Source organism: Ostrea edulis, chromosome 4 (genome assembly GCF_947568905.1).
Source record: "Ostrea edulis chromosome 4, xbOstEdul1.1, whole genome shotgun sequence".
NCBI lineage: Eukaryota > Metazoa > Mollusca > Bivalvia > Ostreida > Ostreidae > Ostrea > Ostrea edulis.
Window position 1 is genome coordinate 80,901,460 of NC_079167.1, and position 21,735 is coordinate 80,923,194.

The 21,735-nt window shown below is 34.7% G+C and overlaps 1 protein-coding gene across 10 annotated transcripts in view; it reads left to right on the top strand.

The window, feature by feature from the left end:
- The window catches only part of LOC125672273 (uncharacterized), a 92,068-nt gene that overhangs the window by 23,021 nt on the left and 47,312 nt on the right, over positions 1-21,735 (top strand). For all 10 annotated transcript variants that reach the window (XM_056163916.1, XM_056163920.1, XM_056163917.1 and 7 more), the window contains 18 exons: positions 1,346-1,476; positions 1,908-2,106; positions 10,019-10,164; positions 11,059-11,254; positions 11,510-11,697; positions 12,489-12,651; positions 14,096-14,266; positions 14,535-14,708; positions 15,721-15,897; positions 17,064-17,234; positions 17,909-18,034; positions 18,250-18,408; positions 18,678-18,872; positions 19,124-19,315; positions 19,699-19,872; positions 20,432-20,548; positions 20,867-21,096; positions 21,389-21,656. In XM_056163916.1, coding sequence (XP_056019891.1) covers positions 1,346-1,476; positions 1,908-2,106; positions 10,019-10,164; positions 11,059-11,254; positions 11,510-11,697; positions 12,489-12,651; positions 14,096-14,266; positions 14,535-14,708; positions 15,721-15,897; positions 17,064-17,234; positions 17,909-18,034; positions 18,250-18,408; positions 18,678-18,872; positions 19,124-19,315; positions 19,699-19,872; positions 20,432-20,548; positions 20,867-21,096; positions 21,389-21,656 — 3,177 coding nt within the window. The remainder of the gene's footprint in view (positions 1-1,345; positions 1,477-1,907; positions 2,107-10,018; positions 10,165-11,058; positions 11,255-11,509; positions 11,698-12,488; positions 12,652-14,095; positions 14,267-14,534; positions 14,709-15,720; positions 15,898-17,063; positions 17,235-17,908; positions 18,035-18,249; positions 18,409-18,677; positions 18,873-19,123; positions 19,316-19,698; positions 19,873-20,431; positions 20,549-20,866; positions 21,097-21,388; positions 21,657-21,735) is intronic.

Below are 21,735 nucleotides of genomic sequence, written 5' to 3' on the forward strand. Positions count from 1 at the left end.
AGAATGTTTTCATGTAAAAAGATGAGATTTTAATGTATGATTGTTGTGTAACAGTCAGGCTTAAGAAATGTCACTTGTGTGAGCTCTAATTTATACAAATAGGACATCATTTCCCTATTTAGTACAATTCCAGAATCGCGTATAAGTGGTCTTGTGCGTGTGGACCACACCACCAGAAATGCTATATACTACCATTTCAACTTTTGTTTATATAGTTAGGTTGGAAAATGTATACTTGTCAAACTTTAATTGAAATGAATAAAGCTTGTGGCCAGTAATAGTGTACTGGATTGCTTATTTGATATGAAGAGGGAACTAAGATTGAGCACAGAAACATATCAGAGGAAACACTTGTCCTTGCATGTAGATGATAAATAATCAACTTAAAATTTTAGTGTTGTATAAGTACCGTATATCAGTTTATTCAAGGTTTGTTACCTACAATCTGAATTCACAACAATTTTTTAAAAATATTTCGAGTAACTGATTTTAAATACTTTTTAAAAAAAATTTTTTTTATTATTATACTTGCACCATTAGATTCTACTAAAATTTGATGGCCTCAACCTGAACCCATTATAATTCGTGTACACTTGACATGCTCCATTTTTGTTTGTCAAGTAACAAGACCCCACAATTCTTGATTATTCAAGAATGAATTAATTTGTACATTATTTATTAGCATAAGGAAAACCTGTGCATACATCACCGTATGGCTCTACGAGATAGGTGTTTTATGAGAAATTATCAAAACCATTTGAATTATTTACTGCGGAATGAAATTTTAAGATTGCTGTGTGTATATTGTAGTTTTTGTTTGACCTTGGTGACATTTTTGATACAATTTTGGGGTGAAACATGATTGAAGACTTTCCTGAGTAAATAAATAGTTTGTATGATGAGAGGAACTCATATTAATCAGATACACATACTTTGATAGATGTTGAAAGGAAATTTAACCTGTGTTAAGCGTGCAGTAAAAATTGTACATAAGGTACCATGATATTTTCTGTCAAAAATCCCCATGCAATTAAATTTAAAGAAGTCTTTGAAAAATCATATCACTGAAAATATCTTGTAGGAAGTCTTTTAGTGTTGGCGGCAGGAAATGGCTTTATCAATGTGACAAGGCAGCTTTTCAGATCTTAGATTATCGATATACAAAGACATCTAGCTTTTAAAACTTTTGAGACTATGGTACATGTACATGCACATTCAAAGAAAAATGGCATAAGATGTGAAGTACTAGACTGCATTTCTGATTGGCTGGCTCTGTTCTTAACAGTTTTTACAGTGGCAGATTTGAAAATGATAGCTGGCTTGATAGATGTGACTTTTTCTGCAGGTTATTGTGGCAATAGATATCAGGGAAACAATGGAACATTCCAATCACCACATTATCCTCATCCTTACCCACCCCTCTCATCCTGTCAATGGAACATTCATACACCTGTAGGAACAAGAGTCTATTTACAAGTGAGTATGATTATGTTTGTATCAGAACAAATCTTACATCAGAAAGTTGTAAAAGAGGTTTGAAAGTCGAACCAAATGTAAAAGATTTTGAAGGGCCAAATCAGCTGTAAAAGATTTTGAAGGGCCAAATTTCGGAATCACTCTTTAGTGAGAAATGTTCCTTGTTGCAAATTCACCCCGGTACAGTGAAATTGATTGCATCTCATTTTGAATTGGATCTGTTCATTGCGGTATCACAGTTTTCAATTCAATATTAGTCCTATATTAAACTGATGGAATAAATCTCTTACAAAACACTGAAAATGAAACAGGAAAGAAAATTTCCCAGTATATAATGTTTAAATCTGTAGGATGTAAATCATTTGTAATAGGGGAGAGAAAATGTTTTGTATTTATTGGTAGATATATTTATTATACTGAAATTTTTGCAGTTTGAAGCTTTTGACATAGAGAATGGCTATGATGTTGTCAGCATTTACGACGGTCGCTCCACGCTGGATCCGCTGGTCGGAAACTACAGTGGAAGCAGTCTACCCATAATTCCCCTCGCTTCGTCCAACGATCTCCTAGTCAAATTTCATGCAGACCAGGACAGTCAAATGGCAGGTTTCAATGCCATCTGGTTTGCGGGTGAGTACAAACTCAAGTTTTAAGAGACTGGCATCCAGTATGAAACAAAGGCATCAATTTACGAAGAGTAAAACCAATTGTTGCATTTAGACTGGAATGGTAAACATTGTTTTATTTTAAGGAGAAATAGCATCTTCATGATGGCAGACTAAAACTGTGGAAAGAAATGGAAAAATAAATATCCATAGTTTATTTTTTGCCCCTTTGATTGTGTAGCTTGCTCTGTGACAGTCCTAGATCCAGGGTTTATGTGTGTCAAGGCATCCTGTCTATAGATTTTGAGTTCCAATGTCCAAGGGGTGTCAATTTCTTCTTCCTGAATTTCTACTATAACTGCATTTTTTCATTAAATAAACAATTTTTTTTTATATTTTCAATTTCAAAATATTATGGTACATATCCTCCACTTTACACTCATGACACTTTCCCCTGATGTGTTATCTGAGCATTATTGGTAATAGCCAATTATTTCTTCTACATTTCCTTTCCTACGGGAATAAAAATCATTATGACTCCACGTCTTACTGTGGCTGTTGTTGGTTTATGTAGTGATAAACTGTCAATGTTTGTAATTTGTTAGGAGTTTTTATTAATATGATGAAGGATATAGATGTAGAGGGATTACCTGGTGGGGAAGACCACAAGTATTTTGAGTTCTGTAGCTTATAAGTGTCATTTGTTTTCTCTACCACATTAAAGAGCAAGGTGTGACAAAAATTGATAATTGTAGCAGGAATCTCCTAATCTGCATAAAAACATGCTAAATCACATTTCACGGGACCTTTTGTGTTTGTTAGACAAAGCTATCTTGATCTCTGGTTTCCTTTTTTTTCCTCGAAAACATACTGTTTTATTTCATCCAAATTTGAATACATCTTTTATCTCTGCGATGAGAAATCTGATTATGGATGACAGAAATCTATCTGTGAATGAGGTGCTTGTATGTTACAAATATATCACAATATTTAATTAACACAGTTAATGATCATCAATCACATGATTCGGTCTTCAAGGTGCCTTTTCGTCTTCAGTGGAAGTTTCAGTTTTTTCATAATAAAGGGGTTTTAGTTGACCGTGTTAGCAGTTTCCATCTCGAAGGAATTTCTAACTGTGAATTTTTAAATATATATTTACCTATCATATACGATGTCATTAGTGTTTCTTGAAATTTCTATTTTGATCACAAACTGACAATGTTTGCCGGAAAACCACAATTATTTAATAAATCAGAAACAATCTTTAATTATAAATTTGACTAAGTGATGGGGTCTCATGCATCCTTTGTAGTGTGTTAAGCAAAAAATAAAACTATATTCTAAATATGTAAGACATCAAATTTATATATAACAGATCACAAGAGGAGGAACTTATCATTTTATAAAAAGCTCTAGATAAGATGAGATAAATTTATTCCAATTTCGGGCCCAGAGGGGGAAGGAAGGTTTATAAAGAAATAAATATGAGAAAAGATGAACTACAAACTACATGTAGATGCAGCATATGGAGAAATAAGTACAAATGATTTATAAATCGGGTGTATACAAAAAGTAAATGGGCAATATCAGTGTTACCTGTATATACCAACATGTGAATAATAAACGGGAAGGATTTCTGCAACCTCTAAAGTTTCATCTAGATATTCACTCAATTTGACACAGTTACTGTCTTTGTGTATTTATTGATGTATCTAGTCGTTTTATTGGGAGAAGTTAGATTTTATACCTCATAAAATACCCTGTTTGCCTAGAATATATGTCAAATGATTGATGTTCCTAAAATACTGGCAGCGTACTGGTACAGCTTGGCTTCTACACATTTCTTTCAACTGCTGCTGAATTTACCACTATTTTTGTGTAATGATTTATTATGTATCTTTACTTGATGAAACGCCCCTCCATTAATTATCCTAGCTGTGTAAACAAAAGTTGGAATTTAATTAGAGGGAGTTGCCCTAATCGGCAGCAAGCTTTTTTCATCGTCCGCAGGGGAATATTTATACCTCAGGGATGTTGAACACACTTGATGTGGAGAGATTTAAGTGCATTTGATATCTTCTGGTATCAATAAAATTTGGGTGTGTCTGATGCCCTAATGTGATGGTTACATGACAGAGAATTGACTGCAACAGAAAGGGAGAGACGGCTCGTTTTATGAAGTTCGGTTAATAAAAAGTCAGTATTAATGACAACTATGTGTGAAGGTTTGTGGTGAAAAAAAATGAAATGATGCAAAATTTAAAGAAGTTTATGGCAACAACCACAAAATGTAAAGAAAAGGCCTATAATTGATGCTGAAAATAATTAACTACGAACCCTTACTTTTTGTTAGAAGTGAAGCATGCCTTGTGAGTCATCAGATCTTTTCTGGATTCTAAAGAGTTTCAAGACAAAATATATGATTTGTATAAAAGTAAAATATAAAGTATATACAGTGTTAGGTACCTTAAAATTCCAAAGTGAAAGTTTATGAATCATGTGTATAGAAATGCAGCTGGCTTGTACAGACACACTGACACTCGTAAGTTTAGAGAAACACCTAGCTATCACCACTGAAAATCTCACTGATTATTTCCCGTATTTTACCCACTTCTATAAAAAAAAATTAAAGTTGAAAGAAATAGTCTATTTCAGCAAGTAATTAATGCTTTATTTACTCTCAGAAGGGAACCTCCCAGTGTCAAGGTCAGGAAGTGTCCTATATTGGAGCCGCATATTAGATGCTGCTTTGGTGGGGGAGTAGTCATTAGTTCACAGAGATGCTGATAAAGTCTAGGTTATTATCAAATATGTAGATAGTTTAACAGATTACTTGCAGAATGTTTGAATGCACCACCCAGAAGTTAAAACTTTTCTCAAATATTAGTTGGGGTTCTTTTTTTTTTCTGTGTGCAAAAGTACAGGAGAGTGAGGATCGAGATGATTGTATATGTACCGTTAATGAATTAGTAATGACCATGTTTTTATTGAAATGTCTAATAAAAAATAAGCTGATAGAGATTTAAAATGCCTGATAATATTGATAAAGCTATTGAATGACTTAATAAACCTTCTGCAGGTGCTTCTGTGGAGAGAGATTATTCTAAAAATTCTCATTGTGTGATACGGATGTTGATAACTGAGTTCACTGGTCTCAGGGGACCTACTTCACTATGAATAGTGCAATCTCTTGCTTTTGTCGATGTTTTTTTGTCTGCATTTACTGTAAATTTGTTGAGTGGTCATTAATGAGAATTGCAGTATTGATGGATCGAATGACAAAAAGTATCAATATATATAGAAAATTATCTGAGTCTCTCTGCTACATATATGTAGCTTATCAGGAAAAAGTAGTAGATACAAGACCCTCAAAAAATGTCCTCCAAGACTAGTGATTTTTGTTCTTTGAATATTGTTATAAGCCTTTGACTCACCTAAATGCTGGTCATTATGTAAACAGACTTAAAATGGACGAAATTGTTGTACAAAATCAACAACAAATCTTAACACCTAATCACCACTGTACTACAAGTACAAAAAATAGGTGTTAAATATCATTTGGAAGTTTTTGGAGATTCTGGTTTTAAATCCATCAATCATTGACATCTCTATGATTTTTATTTTCTTAAAAAATGAAACAGATTATTTTAAAATGACTTATTTATCAAAGATGTTTTTTTTTTTAAAAACGATCGTAAAAGAGTGCCGTAATTGATTCTCTGTATTAGTTAGTGAAACTCAGATCCATGCGGAACTAACACGAAGACGGTTCTCAAGTTTTTTTTCAAGGATTGATTTGAAGAAATGGTTTGGGTCTTTTTGGTTAAGATCTTTAGATGGCGGACAGATTTAGAAGTGCATTTGCTATGTGAATGTATTTTGTGACACGGAAAGCAGTGTGTTATGGCATTCCTTCGAATACCTCAGAGTTTACCATGGAAACGTGCAGTGTAATTTCTGACCCACCCTTTTCTTATTACTGTATTTTGTATACATAGAAATTTTGCTGCATTGGTGATCTGTTGGCACACCAGTGAAATACTCAGCGTAGAACTTTTGTATCGGAATTTCGAGTCACTTGTGTCGGTTAAAAACAAATAGTCACAGGCTTATAAGCTTTTAAAAAATTTAATTTACAGGGCGTGAGAATTTCCTAAATATTTTCAGAATAGTGTGAAAATATGTTGATCAATGACAATTTGTTTTCCCCCCATCAATCTGAACCTGCACCCAGGGTCTTTTCAATATGTTTTGCTTCTCTTATCAATAATTTGTTTCCAGGAACTAGCAACAAATGACATTTTGCTGAGTGTTCTTCAATGATAGGGCAGCTTCAGGGATTTCTTATCTTGTGTAAGACCCTACTAATGTCAGGACTGACACAGGCATTCCTCTGCTTAAGTACGCCCAAAATGCAAAGTGCTTTGGGGTGATCAGATGTGATACAGGAGAAAAAAAAGGCCCCTTGATCGGTCTCTCAATGTGGGTTAATCTGAGGTTATCTGTCATATGCAATATTCAATGACCCTCCCTACCCCCCCCCCCTTTTTTTAAAAGATGATTTATATACTTGAAAGAATAGTAAATACAATTTACCTTTTCAAGGAATGTTTTGAAATTTTGTGAATTTAAAAAAAAAAGAAGTAATTTGGTGAATTTTATGTGGGATTTTAAGTACAGTTTGTGCAACAATATGTAAAATAGATTTATATATTGTTGCTAATTTCCACAGAAGCTGCAACAAAAGAAAACCAAACACTGAAACTTTATAAATAGAACATTTTTCCCAAACGGGAGTCAGAGGGGGTTGTTTAAATTGAAATTTATGTCACCACATGAGAGCTGTTAGGTGACATTGATTTGGGATAACAAAGGCTGGTGTTAATCGGTGGTGTTATTGTCGTCAATGATCGATTACCAAAGCATGCAAGAAATAAGCAGCTCCACCCAAAAATCACTGAGTTGTATAAATATTTGCCAAGTACATCTTGGTTGTGCTGGAGGGAGAATCTGCAGGGGATATGTTGCAGAACAATGAAAGGCTTGCCAGAATGCAGAATTGTGTGGAAAATTTAATGGAACACATCTAATATTTATACATGCAATTGTACATTTTTTATGCAAACATAAAATTTGAGTTAAAGGTTCCTGTGAAACAATACCGGGGTGCCTTTAATAAGTGAAGAAATTCACAGTCTTGCTTTGTGGTGTATATAACGAATACTTGCAAGAAAAATGATGGAACAATGTGGATATAGTAATATTTAGTTTGACATTTAGATCTCTATCAAGAAGTGAAAGATTGACATCAGTCTTAGCATTATCAATTTCTCAATTTTCGGTCCACCCAAAACAACGTAGATAAGATGAAAAAACAGTTTGACTGTTATAAATCTCTTAAAATAACAGGTAGCTTTTCTTAGAGAGAGGTGGAGATGTTTTTGCGAAAGTGAAAATGGGATTTGTTTAGATCCAGTTGCATCTTGGTGGTTTCTGACAGTTAAAGTTTCCTTGTTGATGAAAACTTGAGGTTTATGAATTAAAAACAGAAATGTCTTTGTATGAAGACCCTGAGTGTTGAAACAGATTTGTTTTCCCAGAAAAAAAGCATCTTTAATGAAAAGAAAGTGCACAACAAGATGATTAGTGTGGTTAGACTTAATGCATTTTGGACATAGTGTACATGAAAGTTTGTTGATTAAAATGTGGGAAAATGTAAATTGATTGAGTGATGAGAGAGAGATTTAGAGAGAGAGAGAGATTTACATATCTGTAGCCACACCTAAACATTCTGCATGTATCTTGTAAATCTCTTCGGAATTGACAATTACTGTCGATTCCACTGGTGGAGAAAGCCATTGTTGTGAATGCAGAAAACAGATTGAGAATTCTTGTTAGGAGGTAGGGATTATTATAGTCTTGCCTCGTACACGCTGGCTCCATGATGGGTCGGTGCCAGTGACCCCAGTGTGTGACATACACCTGTCATTTTTAGTTAGGCAGTACCATTTTATTTATTTTATTTTTCTAGACTCATCAGGTGTAAACTTTTCTTTACCAAGGTGTTTTCTTTGCTGCTATCAAGTTTCTGTTCGGAAGCCATCAAGATGATCCTTTCAAGAAGTAGATAGCACCATTATAATTTTGGGCGTAGAGCTTAATTTGATGCTTCCTAAGTGCCACAGATATTTAAGATTTTCTTTTGAACTTGTCGGAGTGAAAATTGGTCCTGTTAATCCATTCTGCCACAAAGCATATTGCATACTTGTTTTCTTCTACACATTAAAGGGAGTGTCGCAACATTAGGAGTTTTAACAGAACATGCTGTGTATCTATTGCTTTCTTACATTAATCAGACGCAACATGGTGTATGTGTTGATGTTTTAAAAAAAGAGAGAGAAAATTGAAGAAATAAACATTCTGTCACAATTCACAGGAAAGATTTATGGATGATTGAGCATTTAGTATATGTCATAAATTATATCTATAGTTTTGAATATTTATGTAACAGGGAGGGTATAGTCATTTTGTGTACCATCTGGGGGTGATTTGAAATACCCTACTTCTGATGTTTTGCTAGAGACAAAATTAAGAAAAATCATTTTGTCTTTCTTGCATGACCCCTACTTTATTCTATGCCACTATGTATCTTAGTACTCCAGTGTCATCATATAAAACCTAGCTTCCAAAAATCTCAGTAGTAGAAATATGACAGAAATGTAATTATCAATGTACAAAAATCGAAAATGATCAGGGAGATTCAGTCTACTTTATACCTCATTGATTGCCAATGTTTAATAGTTCTAGCTGCTGTGCAGACAGACAGACAGACATGAATATGTTCATACATAGTGAATATGCTGCAAATTTAGACAAAATTCAAAATGAATCACCAATATAAGTAATTTTTATCTGTTGTAATCACTAATGGAATTTCAAGATGCTTTGGTATAAAAAGTGTGACCTTGAAATGACCTTGACATGAAACAAAAACCACAACAGTCACTTTTCTGTGGCTCAAAAGACTATATATATTGTAAAGTTGTTACATATAAAGTATATCTCAATACAGAAGGATCAGCCCTTTAACCCCTTTTTATTGCTTCATTGTGGCCCCAGGTTTAACAGAATGCTTTAATCTAAATTATTGCTATTCTTCATTTTATCCAATGATACTTTGTGCCAAGTTTGGTTGAAATTTATCCAGAGGATTCTTTTGGACAGTGTGAATGTGACAGACAGAAAACAGACAGATTTCAATATATATACAAAAAAATTATGTAATTAGAATAATAGGATATTTTCAGTCTACAGAAAAACTAATTTGATCTGTTGTCTGAAAATCTCATTTTATTTTTTGTCTGTGGAGAAACTCATCTAATCTGTTGTCTATGAAAAACCTCATTTTATCTGATCTCTATAATACTACAGTTAACACTGAACTAAAGTGTACAGATTTGAAGTTTTGTGTAAATGTATTTAATGTCTGTGTTGAACATGGGCCTCTGCACACCGGTGACAAACTTTGCATTGACACACCTCATGTTCTGCTCTTGTCTCCCTCCATGTTCACTTGTCGTGACTGATGTTGCTGTTTGTCATGACAAGGCTTTTTATGCAAGCTCTACAACCCTGTCAAATGTATTGCAATATACTTTGTGTTGTAATTACTGTGAGCAATAATTAACAGTTGTCAATGGGAGATTGATTTCTTGTACAGTACAATTGTAGTACCTGTTGTGTAGAAAATAAAATATCTTTTCTTTCTTTGTTTCTTCTTTCTTTTCTCTCTTCTTTTTTTCTTCTCTTTCTTTTGGTACTTTTCTTTCTTTCTTTCCTTCCTTTTCTTTTTCTTTCTTGTATCTTAGTTGACAACTTTATTAAACATGTATAGGAATATAGAAGTGAAGTATTTATTTGAATGGACTATTTTGTAGTTGCTGTTGATGGCTGTGGGGGGCATCTCAATGCTACAGCCCAGAACCAGTGGATAACCTCCCCTGGCTACAGGGCCTCTCAGTACATGAACAATCTCATCTGCGACTGGAACATAACTGCTCAGCAAAATCTGATCTCACTTCAGGTAGGTGTTGCCCAGATTTAACTTTTCTTCATATCATTTCTGCAATTTCACAGACCGTAAATTATGTCAAAAGACTGCAAAACAGTATAGATCAGAGTCACACATGTAACCCTATATTATAAATAGCTCATAAAGTACACCAACAAGTTCACGCAGTAAGAAAAAAACTTTTTTAAAGAGAAAAATTGCTTTTTGGAGATTATCGTTGAAGTGCTGAAGTATATATTAATTTGCAAGTTTAATTGACCTGTAAATAGGTTTGAAGGATGATGGTGTGAAAAGTGTTTTAAAATTCAAGCCTTTTTGTGTTGAATAAGCTATCTTTATTCTGCGTACACAAGACAAAAATAGAAATTAAAATAAGTAAGTAAGGATGATCTCGTAGAAGTACAAAGTGTAAATAATTAAGTCCACTTTATTATTGGAGCAAAGTAAAAAAAAAAGAGAGAGAAATCTGAAAGAACACTTTGGGAATGTGTTCAGAAGATTAGAAGCATTCTGCATTCCATTATCCTGCTGGTAAAGCTGGAGGAGGTTATAGGGTGCCTGTCTGTCTGTCTGTCCATCCATCTGTCTAGTCAGTCTGTCTCACTTTGTTTTCTATACTCCATTGTTATACTTTGGATATATTGATATTGATCTTGCTAGGTAGCATTCTAATGATCAACTAGGGATTGAGTTTGACTTTACGATTAATTCACTTTTACAAGAGTTATGGCCCCTTGGTTGGTATTTGTTTTTCATGCTTATTTTAATTATACTTAGGAGGTATTAATGTCAGAGAGAGAAACTGTAAGTGTAGTAAACAAATATATATGTCATGCGTGATCCACTTTTATGAGAGTTATGGCCCTTGGAGGACAAGAGTCATTGATTACATTGTTTTATGAATAGTTTGAGGACGTCTCTCTGGGGGCTGGAGACTGGATCGAGGTTCGGGATGGCGACTCTGAGAACTCGGCCCTGATTGGGAGGTACACCGGTGAAACCTTGCCTCCGGTCATCATTTCCACTGATCACAGTCTCTTTGTCAGATTCCTGTCTGACAGGGAGAAAGTTGGGAGAGGATTCAACATTTCATACAAAGCAGGTAAGTAGGGGAGGTTAATGCTTTGTCTTTACATTTGAGTGCGGTGATGTTGTGCATTAGGAAAAACAGGAAACTGAAAAATCAAGGTTTCAGTCAAAGAATTGTCTGTTTTGTTGTCAAGGCAAAAGAATTTCTTATTGAATTTTATAAATTTTATTTCATTAGATTTATTGATTTAGGAATTGATATGGTTTTATCTTTCAGGGAAAAAAAATAACCACTATAAAGTTTATATGTTTCAATTTTTGATTGAAGGGTGCAATGATATTCTTGTAAACAAGGAAGCAGCCATTATTTCATCTCCTGGTTACAAAGTGGGAGCCTCAGTCACATATCCATCCAACCTCCGGTGTTCGTGGCTAATTCACAACCCCCGAGGCAGGGAACTCACAATTGTGTTTGACGACAACTTCGATACCGAAGTGGACTTCGATGTTTTGACGGTAATGGCTTAATTTACAATTATTTGACTTACTGAATGCCAAAATTCTGGTAAAATCAAACAGACTTTGGTATTTTGAATTTGCTAAGGTATACCTAAAGTGGATCCCTACACTCTTGTGTTTTTTTTGTCTGGCATGATAAAAAAAAGGTGTTTTGTTTGCAAATAAGAGATTTTATAGTCTATGATAAAACTGATATGAATATCTAATAAAACATGCAGAAGACTCAGATAGATGTTCTTTTATTTAAAAAAAGATTAGAATGTCTATACGAGTCTTTTAGGCATGTTTTATTTTAAGATATTCCTCTCATGCACCAAATCGGGGTGAAATTTGGATTCATAAATCTTTATTTGCAAACAAAACACCTTTTTTATCCAAAAGAAAAAAAACCCCACAAATCATGCATGTATGAAATAACAGAGCTTGTATCACTCAACAGTAAAATCCTACTTTATTTTAGATGCTTTAGTGAGTCAGTTTAAAGGTTTGGTGTAGTGAACCACCATATAAAGTAGTCTTTAAAACATACATATTGCAATCTGCCTTTTTCCACTTTCAATTTTAGCAGATGCAAAATATAGCAAAATCATAGGACTGTTATAGATTATATGAGTTTTGTGCTTTTTTAAAATGCTATGATATTGTTTAGCAGTGATAATTTAAAAGACACAGTTATCATAATGAGGTTATGTCATAGATGTAGATACCAAATATATACTGATACAAGAATCTTTGATTTATAATGTGTAGAATGCTTGTATGGTATTCATGAATATCTTTATTTGTAGATAATCAATGGATCCTCCATAGAGGAAGCTGATGCTGTGATGTACAGATATTCTGGGACCAAAACACCTGCTGTCCAGCGTTCACGTCAAGGCCATTTCATCATTCATTTTACCTCTGATGACCTTGTATCAAGGCCAGGCTGGGGAGCAACTATATCATATGGTCAGTATTGCAAATGTCTTTATTCATGACTTTATGACTCTTATTTGATAATTTTATTTTGCAAATCTTATTTGCGAATATTGACAAACTAGTGTGACAGTCAGGTTTAGAAAAAAGTATCTTGTTGGCACCACCATTTAAAGGGACATGGACACGATTTGAGCTGAAAATTTTCAATGTTTATATTTCCATTTTTAATGTTTAGAATGATTAACTAAGGTATTTCTAATGGTCAGCAAATATTTTAATGTTAGTTGTTGTTGAGGTACATGGGGATACAGAGCTCACATTTCTTTGTAATGTAAACATACCATGCTTTTGTTTACATAGGTTAAATATACTAGTAAAAGTTTAGTTTAACAGAGTTTTTCAATTTACAAGTTCATTCTGAAAACACAATTAAATAATTTCTAGTGTTTAGCACATCTCATATTGTTTTAAACATGCTATTTTCTCTTAAGTAATCTATATGTAAACAAAAACATGGCATGAGCCTTGTTTACATAACAAATAATTCTGAGTGCTGTATATCACTTATAACTCAACAACTGATATTCAAATTTTGGTTTAGCATTAGAAATAATTAAGTTAAGCACTATGAACAAATGGAAAAATAAAATGTTATTAAAATTTTCAGTTCAAATTGCCCCTTTAATGGTGAAAAATTTCATACCAATGTATTAAATAGGGAGATAACTCAAATTTCAATTTAGACTTTCAAGGTTCAGAGACCTCAGTATGTTTTTAGGGGGTAGAATAATGAATATGTACATAAAGAGCAGATAGAATGCTATAAGGAAAACTTTCAGAATATGAAATAGAATATGCAATAAGGTGATTAGTTTTTGAATTTCTGCTGTATCAAAGTGAATGCAAACTCAACACAGCGGAGTAGAAATGATAAAAATTTCAGGACATTAAAAAATCTGTTTTTGGCATCAAAGTTAGATAGTTATTGATTGAGAATTAAAAGGTTAATTTTTCTAAGTCTGATCAAACAAGGTATGTGAAATATCTTCAAAAGTAAAATTGTGACTCAGCTGTGACATACTGATGCTAGACAGACTGTAGACAGATCGATGACTGACAAATAGACTGATGCTAGACAGACTGTAGACAGATCGATGACTGACAAATAGACTGATGCTAGACAGACTGTAGACAGATCGATGACTGACAAATAGACTGATGCTAGACAGACTGTAGACAGATTGATGACTGACAAATAGACTGATGCTAGACAGACTGTAGACAGATCGATGACTGACAAATAGACTGATGCTAGACAGTGTGTCTGCCATGGTCTGCATATGCCACTGAAGCAGAAACCATTTCATTTCCTGCAATCAAATTATAAAATTTGAACTTTAGTAACCTTGTACTATTTCATGAGTTTAAGTTAGCTGCTCGTTTTGAATATCTTGCTGACTTTTTTAATTTATAGATTGTCCAAAGTTGGAGAACTTGTCCAACAATCTGAATGTAAGCAGTCTGAATGTGGATTATGGTACCTTCGTGAAATTTACCTGTGATACTGGCTACCTGCTGGAAGGGGCCCCAACTCTTGTCTGTGATATTAATGGATCTTGGTCAGACTCACTGCCAACTTGTAAAAGTAGGTCATCCAATAGGATGTGGAGATGTCATTGTTATGTCTTACGTATGTCAATGCTGTGTAGTTTTGACTGTCATATGGATACTGATGATTAAAGCTTTGTGTAAAGATAATGGAGATTTCTGTAATCAAAAGAAAACATCACAAAATGTAACTGAAAAGAGAACCACATGTACCCCGATTTTATTGTTTGTCGAGATGTTTCACTTTGAACAGGATTATTTAAAAAAAATTCTCACATGACAGCCTTGTTTTGGTACATCTTCAGAAATAAACTGTGGATCGCCTGTTGTACCGGAGAATGGAGGAATTGTGAGCTCAAATTCCTCGTATTATACCGGAATCGTGACGTATCGGTGTGATGTGGGGTATCGATCGCGCGGGGAATTGGTTTCAAGATGTCAGAGAAATGGCCAGTGGAGCTCGGTCCCAGTGTGTGAAAGTAGGTCAACTGTATCGTGTAAAGTCCATCAAATATACCATATGTTAAAGTAGAATTTTTAGCAAAACACAAATTCAGCAATTTTTCCATAGAATTGGGTATATATAGTTAGCAAGAGCTAATTTTAGCAACTTTATAAATCCAAGAAAGATGAATATTACATCCAATACAGAATAAATAGTTAGCGATATTCAAATTTAGCGATCTCAACATCCTTGCCAATAATGCAACAAAATTAAATCCTCACTAAAAATTCTGTTTATATGGTATATAAGGCATTATAAAACCTGATACTGACTTAAGAAGTGAGTGAAGTCATGCAGCATCATTATGACTATTAGACAACTTGATCTGGTCTAGGTTTTATTCGCCTGTCATAGACGGGTCATATTATAGTATGGCACAGTGCATCTTTTTGTTCATTCATCTGTTGGTACCTTTAGGATCAGCTAAAAACGGTACTTATGAAGCTAGAATCATCAAACTTGTTTCCAATGATTTGAGGAAGAATCCTGTTGTTTTTTCAAGGTCAAAGGTCACAGTCAAAGTTACATAGGTAATTTATAGGCATAAAACAAGATTGAAACAGTACTAATAAGGCTAGGGTAATCAAACCTGGTGCACATGTTTCCCATGGTGAGAGGAAGACACCTGCTATTTCTCAAGGTCAAAGGTCATACTTTGATAGGTAGTCAGTAATAAAGCTAGGGTAATTAGACTCGGTGTACATGTTCCCCCATGGTGTTGGTGCCAGGGTAGATTTTGAACAGTAATAATTTTGCCTCTCAAGTTATGTATGTTATTAGAGTAAAGACTTTCTTCAATTTGATGTCTAACAAAGCTATCTCACAACTAACATTTTAGCGATATTCTTGGATTTAGACCAAAGAATGGTTTATTTAGATCTTTATCATTACTGTATCATTGAATGTATTGGAGGGGTGTATTTCGCAGCATTATAGCTGCTTTTGTTTAATCAAACATTTTATTGTCAGTACTTACTTTTTAACAGAAATCAGATGTCCCAAGATAGACATACTGCAGAATGGATCAATTATCAATGATTTTGATCCGTCCTATGGGCAGAGAGTTTACTTCCGGTGTAAAGAGAACTTCCGTCTCATCAACGCCTCAGAAATCATCTGTGAGGAGGACGGGGAGTGGTCATCACTAAAGCCTCACTGTGCACGTTAGTATAGATGTTCACGTGCTGATATATCTACGTGCTGATATTTCTACATGCTGATATTTCTACGTGCTGATATATCTACGTGCTGATATTTCTACATGCTGATATTTCTACGTGCTGATATATCTACGTACTGATATATCTACGTGCTAATGTATCTACATGCTGATATTTCTACGTGCTGATATTTCTACGTACTGATATATCTACATGCTGATATTTCTACATGCTGATATTTCTAAGTGCTGATATATCTACGTACTGATATATCTACGTGCTGATATTTTTATGTTTCTACGTGCTGATATTTCTACGTGCTAATATATCTACGTGCTGATATTTCTACGTGTTGATATTTCTACGTGCCGATATATCTACGTGCCGATATTTCTACGTGCCTATATATCTACATGCTGATATTTCTACGTGCTGATATTTCTATGTTTCTACGTGCTGATATTTCTATGTTTCTACGTGCTGATATTTCTACATGCTGATATTTCTACGTGCTGATATATCTACGTACTGATATATCTACGTGCTGATATTTTTATGTTTCTACGTGCTGATATTTTTACGTGCTAATGTATCTACATGCTGATATTTCTACGTGCTGATATTTCTATGTGCCGATATATCTACGTGCCGATATATCTACGTGCCGATATTTCTATGTGCCGATATTTCTACGTGCCGATATATCTACGTGCCAATATATCTACATGCTGATATTTCTATGTTTCTACGTGCTGATATTTCTATGTTTCTACGTGCTGATATTTCTACATGCTGATATATCTACGTGCTGATATTTCTACATGCTCTTTGTTTCTTTCACAGTTTCTTTTCTCTTTGTGTTTTCTCATACACACGGTTTGATGCACTGCAGTTGTAATTCCACACTTTATTTCTTCAGTGAAAAACATCAAAATTAAACTGCATTGAAAATTAGTATTATAAACTAGATGCACAGAGTAAAAACACATTTTTGCTATATAATCATGAAATCACAATTAATTGCTGTTGTGGTCTATTTTTGAACAGAGAGCATTAATGTGTAGTGTCTCGCTCACAATTTTTTCTACACCTGTTAATTCATGTATAAGCTTCAGCATTCAGGTTGACTGGTTCTCCAGACAAATCATTATCTGGTTCTCTGTCTCCAGCTCCCTTGTGTCCTCACTTGCCAATCATCAATGGCAACACCAATGTGGTCCAGCCTGTCGGTGGGAGTTCAGTTCAGGTGTTCTGTAACGCGGGCTATTACCTGGATGGTTCCCGGAGTGTCCGGTGTAACTGGGACGGGACATACCCGTCAAATCTACCCTCATGTAAAGGTAAAAATCTGCAAGTAACAATCTGATTTGTTGACAGAACAATTCTTATTTAAACATTTAACTTCAGAATCTGTGGAAGTGATTATTTGAAAATTGGAAATATTGTGAAAAGAAAAATGTCAATAAGCTTTCAGGTGAAATTATGTATTCAAAATTACTAAGATAAAGCAGGTTTGTTAGGATATTGTTTTAAAGACTTGTGCGACATTTCTGTATTTTTCGAAAACTATTTTTTATAATTCATCTCGATATGAAGAGTTCTTGTATGATCTTGGAATAGGTTTAAATTCTACATTGTAGTAATATTACCATACTTTGTATATCGGTTAGAGTAGCTTAGTGTGAAGATCACCTAACTAGTAATATGAGGGTCCCGGGTTCGATACCCGATTGTTCATAAGATTTTTCTCTCCTTTTCTGCTAGCTACAGTAAGTAATGTTCATTTATACAACTTACTGTATACGTAAGGGCTGACTTTACATTTACTTGCAACAACTCTAAAACAGACCTGGAAATATACCCCAAGATTGTTTGTAGAAACGAGATAGGATGCAAATAAATTATATGTGAAATGTCACAAAAAATATATATTATATGAGAAACATCACATATGTCGTTAAGGAGACTTGCTGATTTTTTAAAGGAATTTCCTTTGTTTTATTTTTCCCCGCAGACATTGATGAATGTGAGGACAGAGAACTATGTCAGCCACACATGTGTCGAAATGTAATGGGGAGTTACCAGTGCTTGTGTTCCCATGGCTACCAGAAACTGAATGAAACCTCCAACACATGTCATGGTAAAGAGTGTAATAATGCAAGGGGGACAACTCTAGAATTGAAATGCACATAAAATAAACTACATGTACTCTGTATGTAAAAGTTAGCAGTGTTAAAAGACATTGAAACAAATTTCTATACATTTAATACGTGGATCAACATGTTTATATACTAGAATTCAGTATATAATGATGTAGATTTAAAATGTGATTTACACTGTAGAGATATGTTGCAGATATTGATGAGTGTGAAATTGACGAGACCTGCGACCACACTTGTCGTAACACGGACGGCAGTTATGTCTGTGAATGCCGATCTGGATATAAACTATACAGAGGGAATGAAGTCATTGTCGTCGACCAAAGAACCATCATTCCAAACAAAACCTGCATAGGTATTACTAACATACTGCTATTAATGATATTGACCAAACAAAACCTGTATAGGTATTACTAACATACTGATATTAATGATATTGACCAAACTTTGCAGTGTACCAATACCATTTTTGCATTTCATTCGATAATATAACAATCAGATAATTAATTTACATTTTGTCAAATTTATATCTGGTAGAAAGCACACATATAGAATGAAAGGAAAGGAATCTTTGAATTGTAAATTATTTGTCAATGAAGTATTCATGGTGCATTTTTGGTATAGTGACATGCCCAGCCTTCAATGTGTCAAATGGAGGGAAAATTTACGCCAACACGACAATGCTGTCTGACTACTCATACATCCACCCCACGGCCCTCTTTATTTACTGTCCCTATGGAACCCTGCCATTGTGGAATTCTACAACAGTCTTCTGCCAAGCCAATGGAACATGGTCACATGATATCGATCACTGCACAGGTATCAAAGATTATCATTGGATTTTTCTTTAATTTTCAAACGTATCATCCTGTATGAAAACTTAGTTTTGCCTCTTCAAAGGCATACCAAACTTGGTTTGTTATTAGAGTAGTTTTTGCATAATTTATTTCATACGATTAGTTGTTGCAGAAATCATATAATTTGTTATTACAGTAGTTATATAATTTGTTGTTGCAGAAGTTATATAATTCTGTATTACAGTAGTTATATAATTTGTATTTCTCTTCAAGATCAAGTGTGTGAAACTCTGCCAGCGCTGCAGAATGGCTATGTTTCGTACGACAATGATGTGTTGAAGCTTGGAACGGTGGCTACCTATAACTGCTCCAATGGCTACTCCTTGTATGGGTCCTCTCAGAGACAGTGTGTGTTGAGCACCAACTCCACGACATTCTGGAGCGACAATGCAGCTGTGTGCCTTCGTATGTGGTTTTATTTAATGTAAAGAAAGAGTTACATAAAAAATGACCACACTATTTCTTGTGTAGTGTATTGGGTATTTTTAGTTCACTGGAAATGCTCACATTTTTAGTGGATGAGGAAAATTCACCCAAAATGAAAGTGTGAAATTTTCTGTCTCTATATTTCAAATGATACACTTGTTTAAAAAAAACATGTCAAAAAATGAAATGCTAAGATTTGAAATTATGTTTTAAACATCCACTACGCCAAAATGACCAATATACAGTAGTTTTTTGTGTGTAACATGTTTCTGATTGGTTGGAAGAGTAAATAGACGGGAATAAGAGATATTAATGTGGAGTGATTATTGTATGTATTGCATTATTTCTGTTTGTTGTTATAGCTAAGATGTGTGTGGAACCTATTAAGCCATTCCGTGGGTATGTCAACTATACTGGCCTTTCTTACGGGTCGGTCGCCACCTACAGCTGCAGGTGTGGCTACCGCTTAATCGGGTCAAAGGTCAGAAATTGTCAAGGAAATGGAGTCTGGAGTGGTAACAGTACTATATGTGTAGGTAAGTGGAAGTCTGGGGGAGAGGGGAGAGATATATGCTGTGATATTTTGTCTGTCCTGCCCTAAACTAAGGATTTTACATTGTATATGTTTCATAGATATGCCTTATTTTCTATCCAGGTTGATTTTATTGTGATACAATAATGCAAGATTTAGAGTTGTATCAAATCAGCTGGACAAATTTTTGTCCCACTTGAATAAGTTTACGGAATTTGTTACCAAGAATGAGATTTGAAAATTCAGAGCTTACGGATAAGATACCTATAGTCTAACAGCACAAGAGATGGCATGACAAGAAAAAATGTACAGTATTGATTTCATGGGGTCAATTTTTTGTGGTTTGAAAAAAACCCATAACTTTTCCATGAGGTCTTGTTTTATGGTTGAGAGAGAGTTGACTATCAGTCATGCCATTCCTCTTTAGGTGGGTTCTGGACTAGTGGGTATTTTCTTGCCCAGGACTCGGTGAAAATTGATCAGTGATTTTACAGCCATTAGAGATTTTACAGGGATAATAACTTTAAGAAATGAAAATGCATTGTAAAATGAATTTCTGACAGAAATGGAGTGTTCGACACCCACTGCTCCGTCTAATGGTGGTGTTTACAGTCAGACGAGGATGTTCTATTACGGGAGCAGAGTGTCGTATACATGCCAGAAAGGTCACTCTCTCAATGGTAAGATTCTTTGCTTGTTCCCTGCATTTACATGTAGAGTTAATCATCAATTAGAAACACCCAGAAGGTGACCAACCATTGGTTAGAAACACCCAGAAGGTGACCAACCATTGGTTAGAAACACCCAGAAGGTGACCAACCATTGGTTAGAAACACTCAGAAGGTGACCAATCATTGGTTAGAAACACCCAGAAGGTGACCAATCATTGGTTAAAAACACCCAGGTGACTGTATAATTAATCATCAGTTGTAAACACTTAGAAGGTGACCTTTGTATAATTAATTATTAAGTGATTGATTGACTTTTATTTTTGTTAGGGTCTGCCCAGTCAACTTGTGCCTTACCAGAAGAAACCAGTGTACCAGACCTGCTGTTGCTGCTGAAAGTAAAGTTCAAGGGAGATAACAATATAAACATGCAATGTGCTCCAAAGTATGGGGAAGTGTTAGCAGCAAAATTTAACACAAACATTCGTAATCTGCCTGCTTGTTCCTCAGTTCACATGGATGTGTTGGATTCCAGCACTGGGAATTTCTCAGGCACAGAGGTAAGTCTTACGTTACTTACTGGTTAGTGTTATTGTATGATTAGTCCATCAGTAAGATGTCATGTATTGGTTAAGAAAAACTCTTAATGCTTTTTCTTTTGTATTTGTATTTTGACAACATTGTGCAATTTATACTACTGATTGTGAGAGAATTTCTGGGGGCTTAAAGATGATACAAATTAGTAATGTTTCTCTATAACTTTCAGGTTATTATTTATTTATGCTGTTCATTGTAAGAGAATTTTAGGGGGTTAGAAGACACATATTACTAATGTTTCTCTATAACTTTCAGATTATTCTTGGAACTTCTATAACACTGAGTGGCTCCACTTCAGCTGTCTGTTCCTGCTCAACAAACATCATTCAGGAGAGTCCGACAAGGATTGCTTGGACGATACAGGTAAACTCTTGTCCAACACTGGCCAACAAGGATGCTGCAACCCCAGAGAAGAAGTTCCTGGAGAGGATTTCGCACTGGAAGTGTCCCGCGGACTTCAGCCTCCAGGGTGGAGAGGAGGGTTGTGATTACAGCCTCGCTCCAGTTTGTCGTAAAGTCACTGGTAAAATTTCCTAGTTCTGTTTTATAACCAGAAGTATTTTCTCTCATATAACATCATAATGTAAACTACTTATTAATAG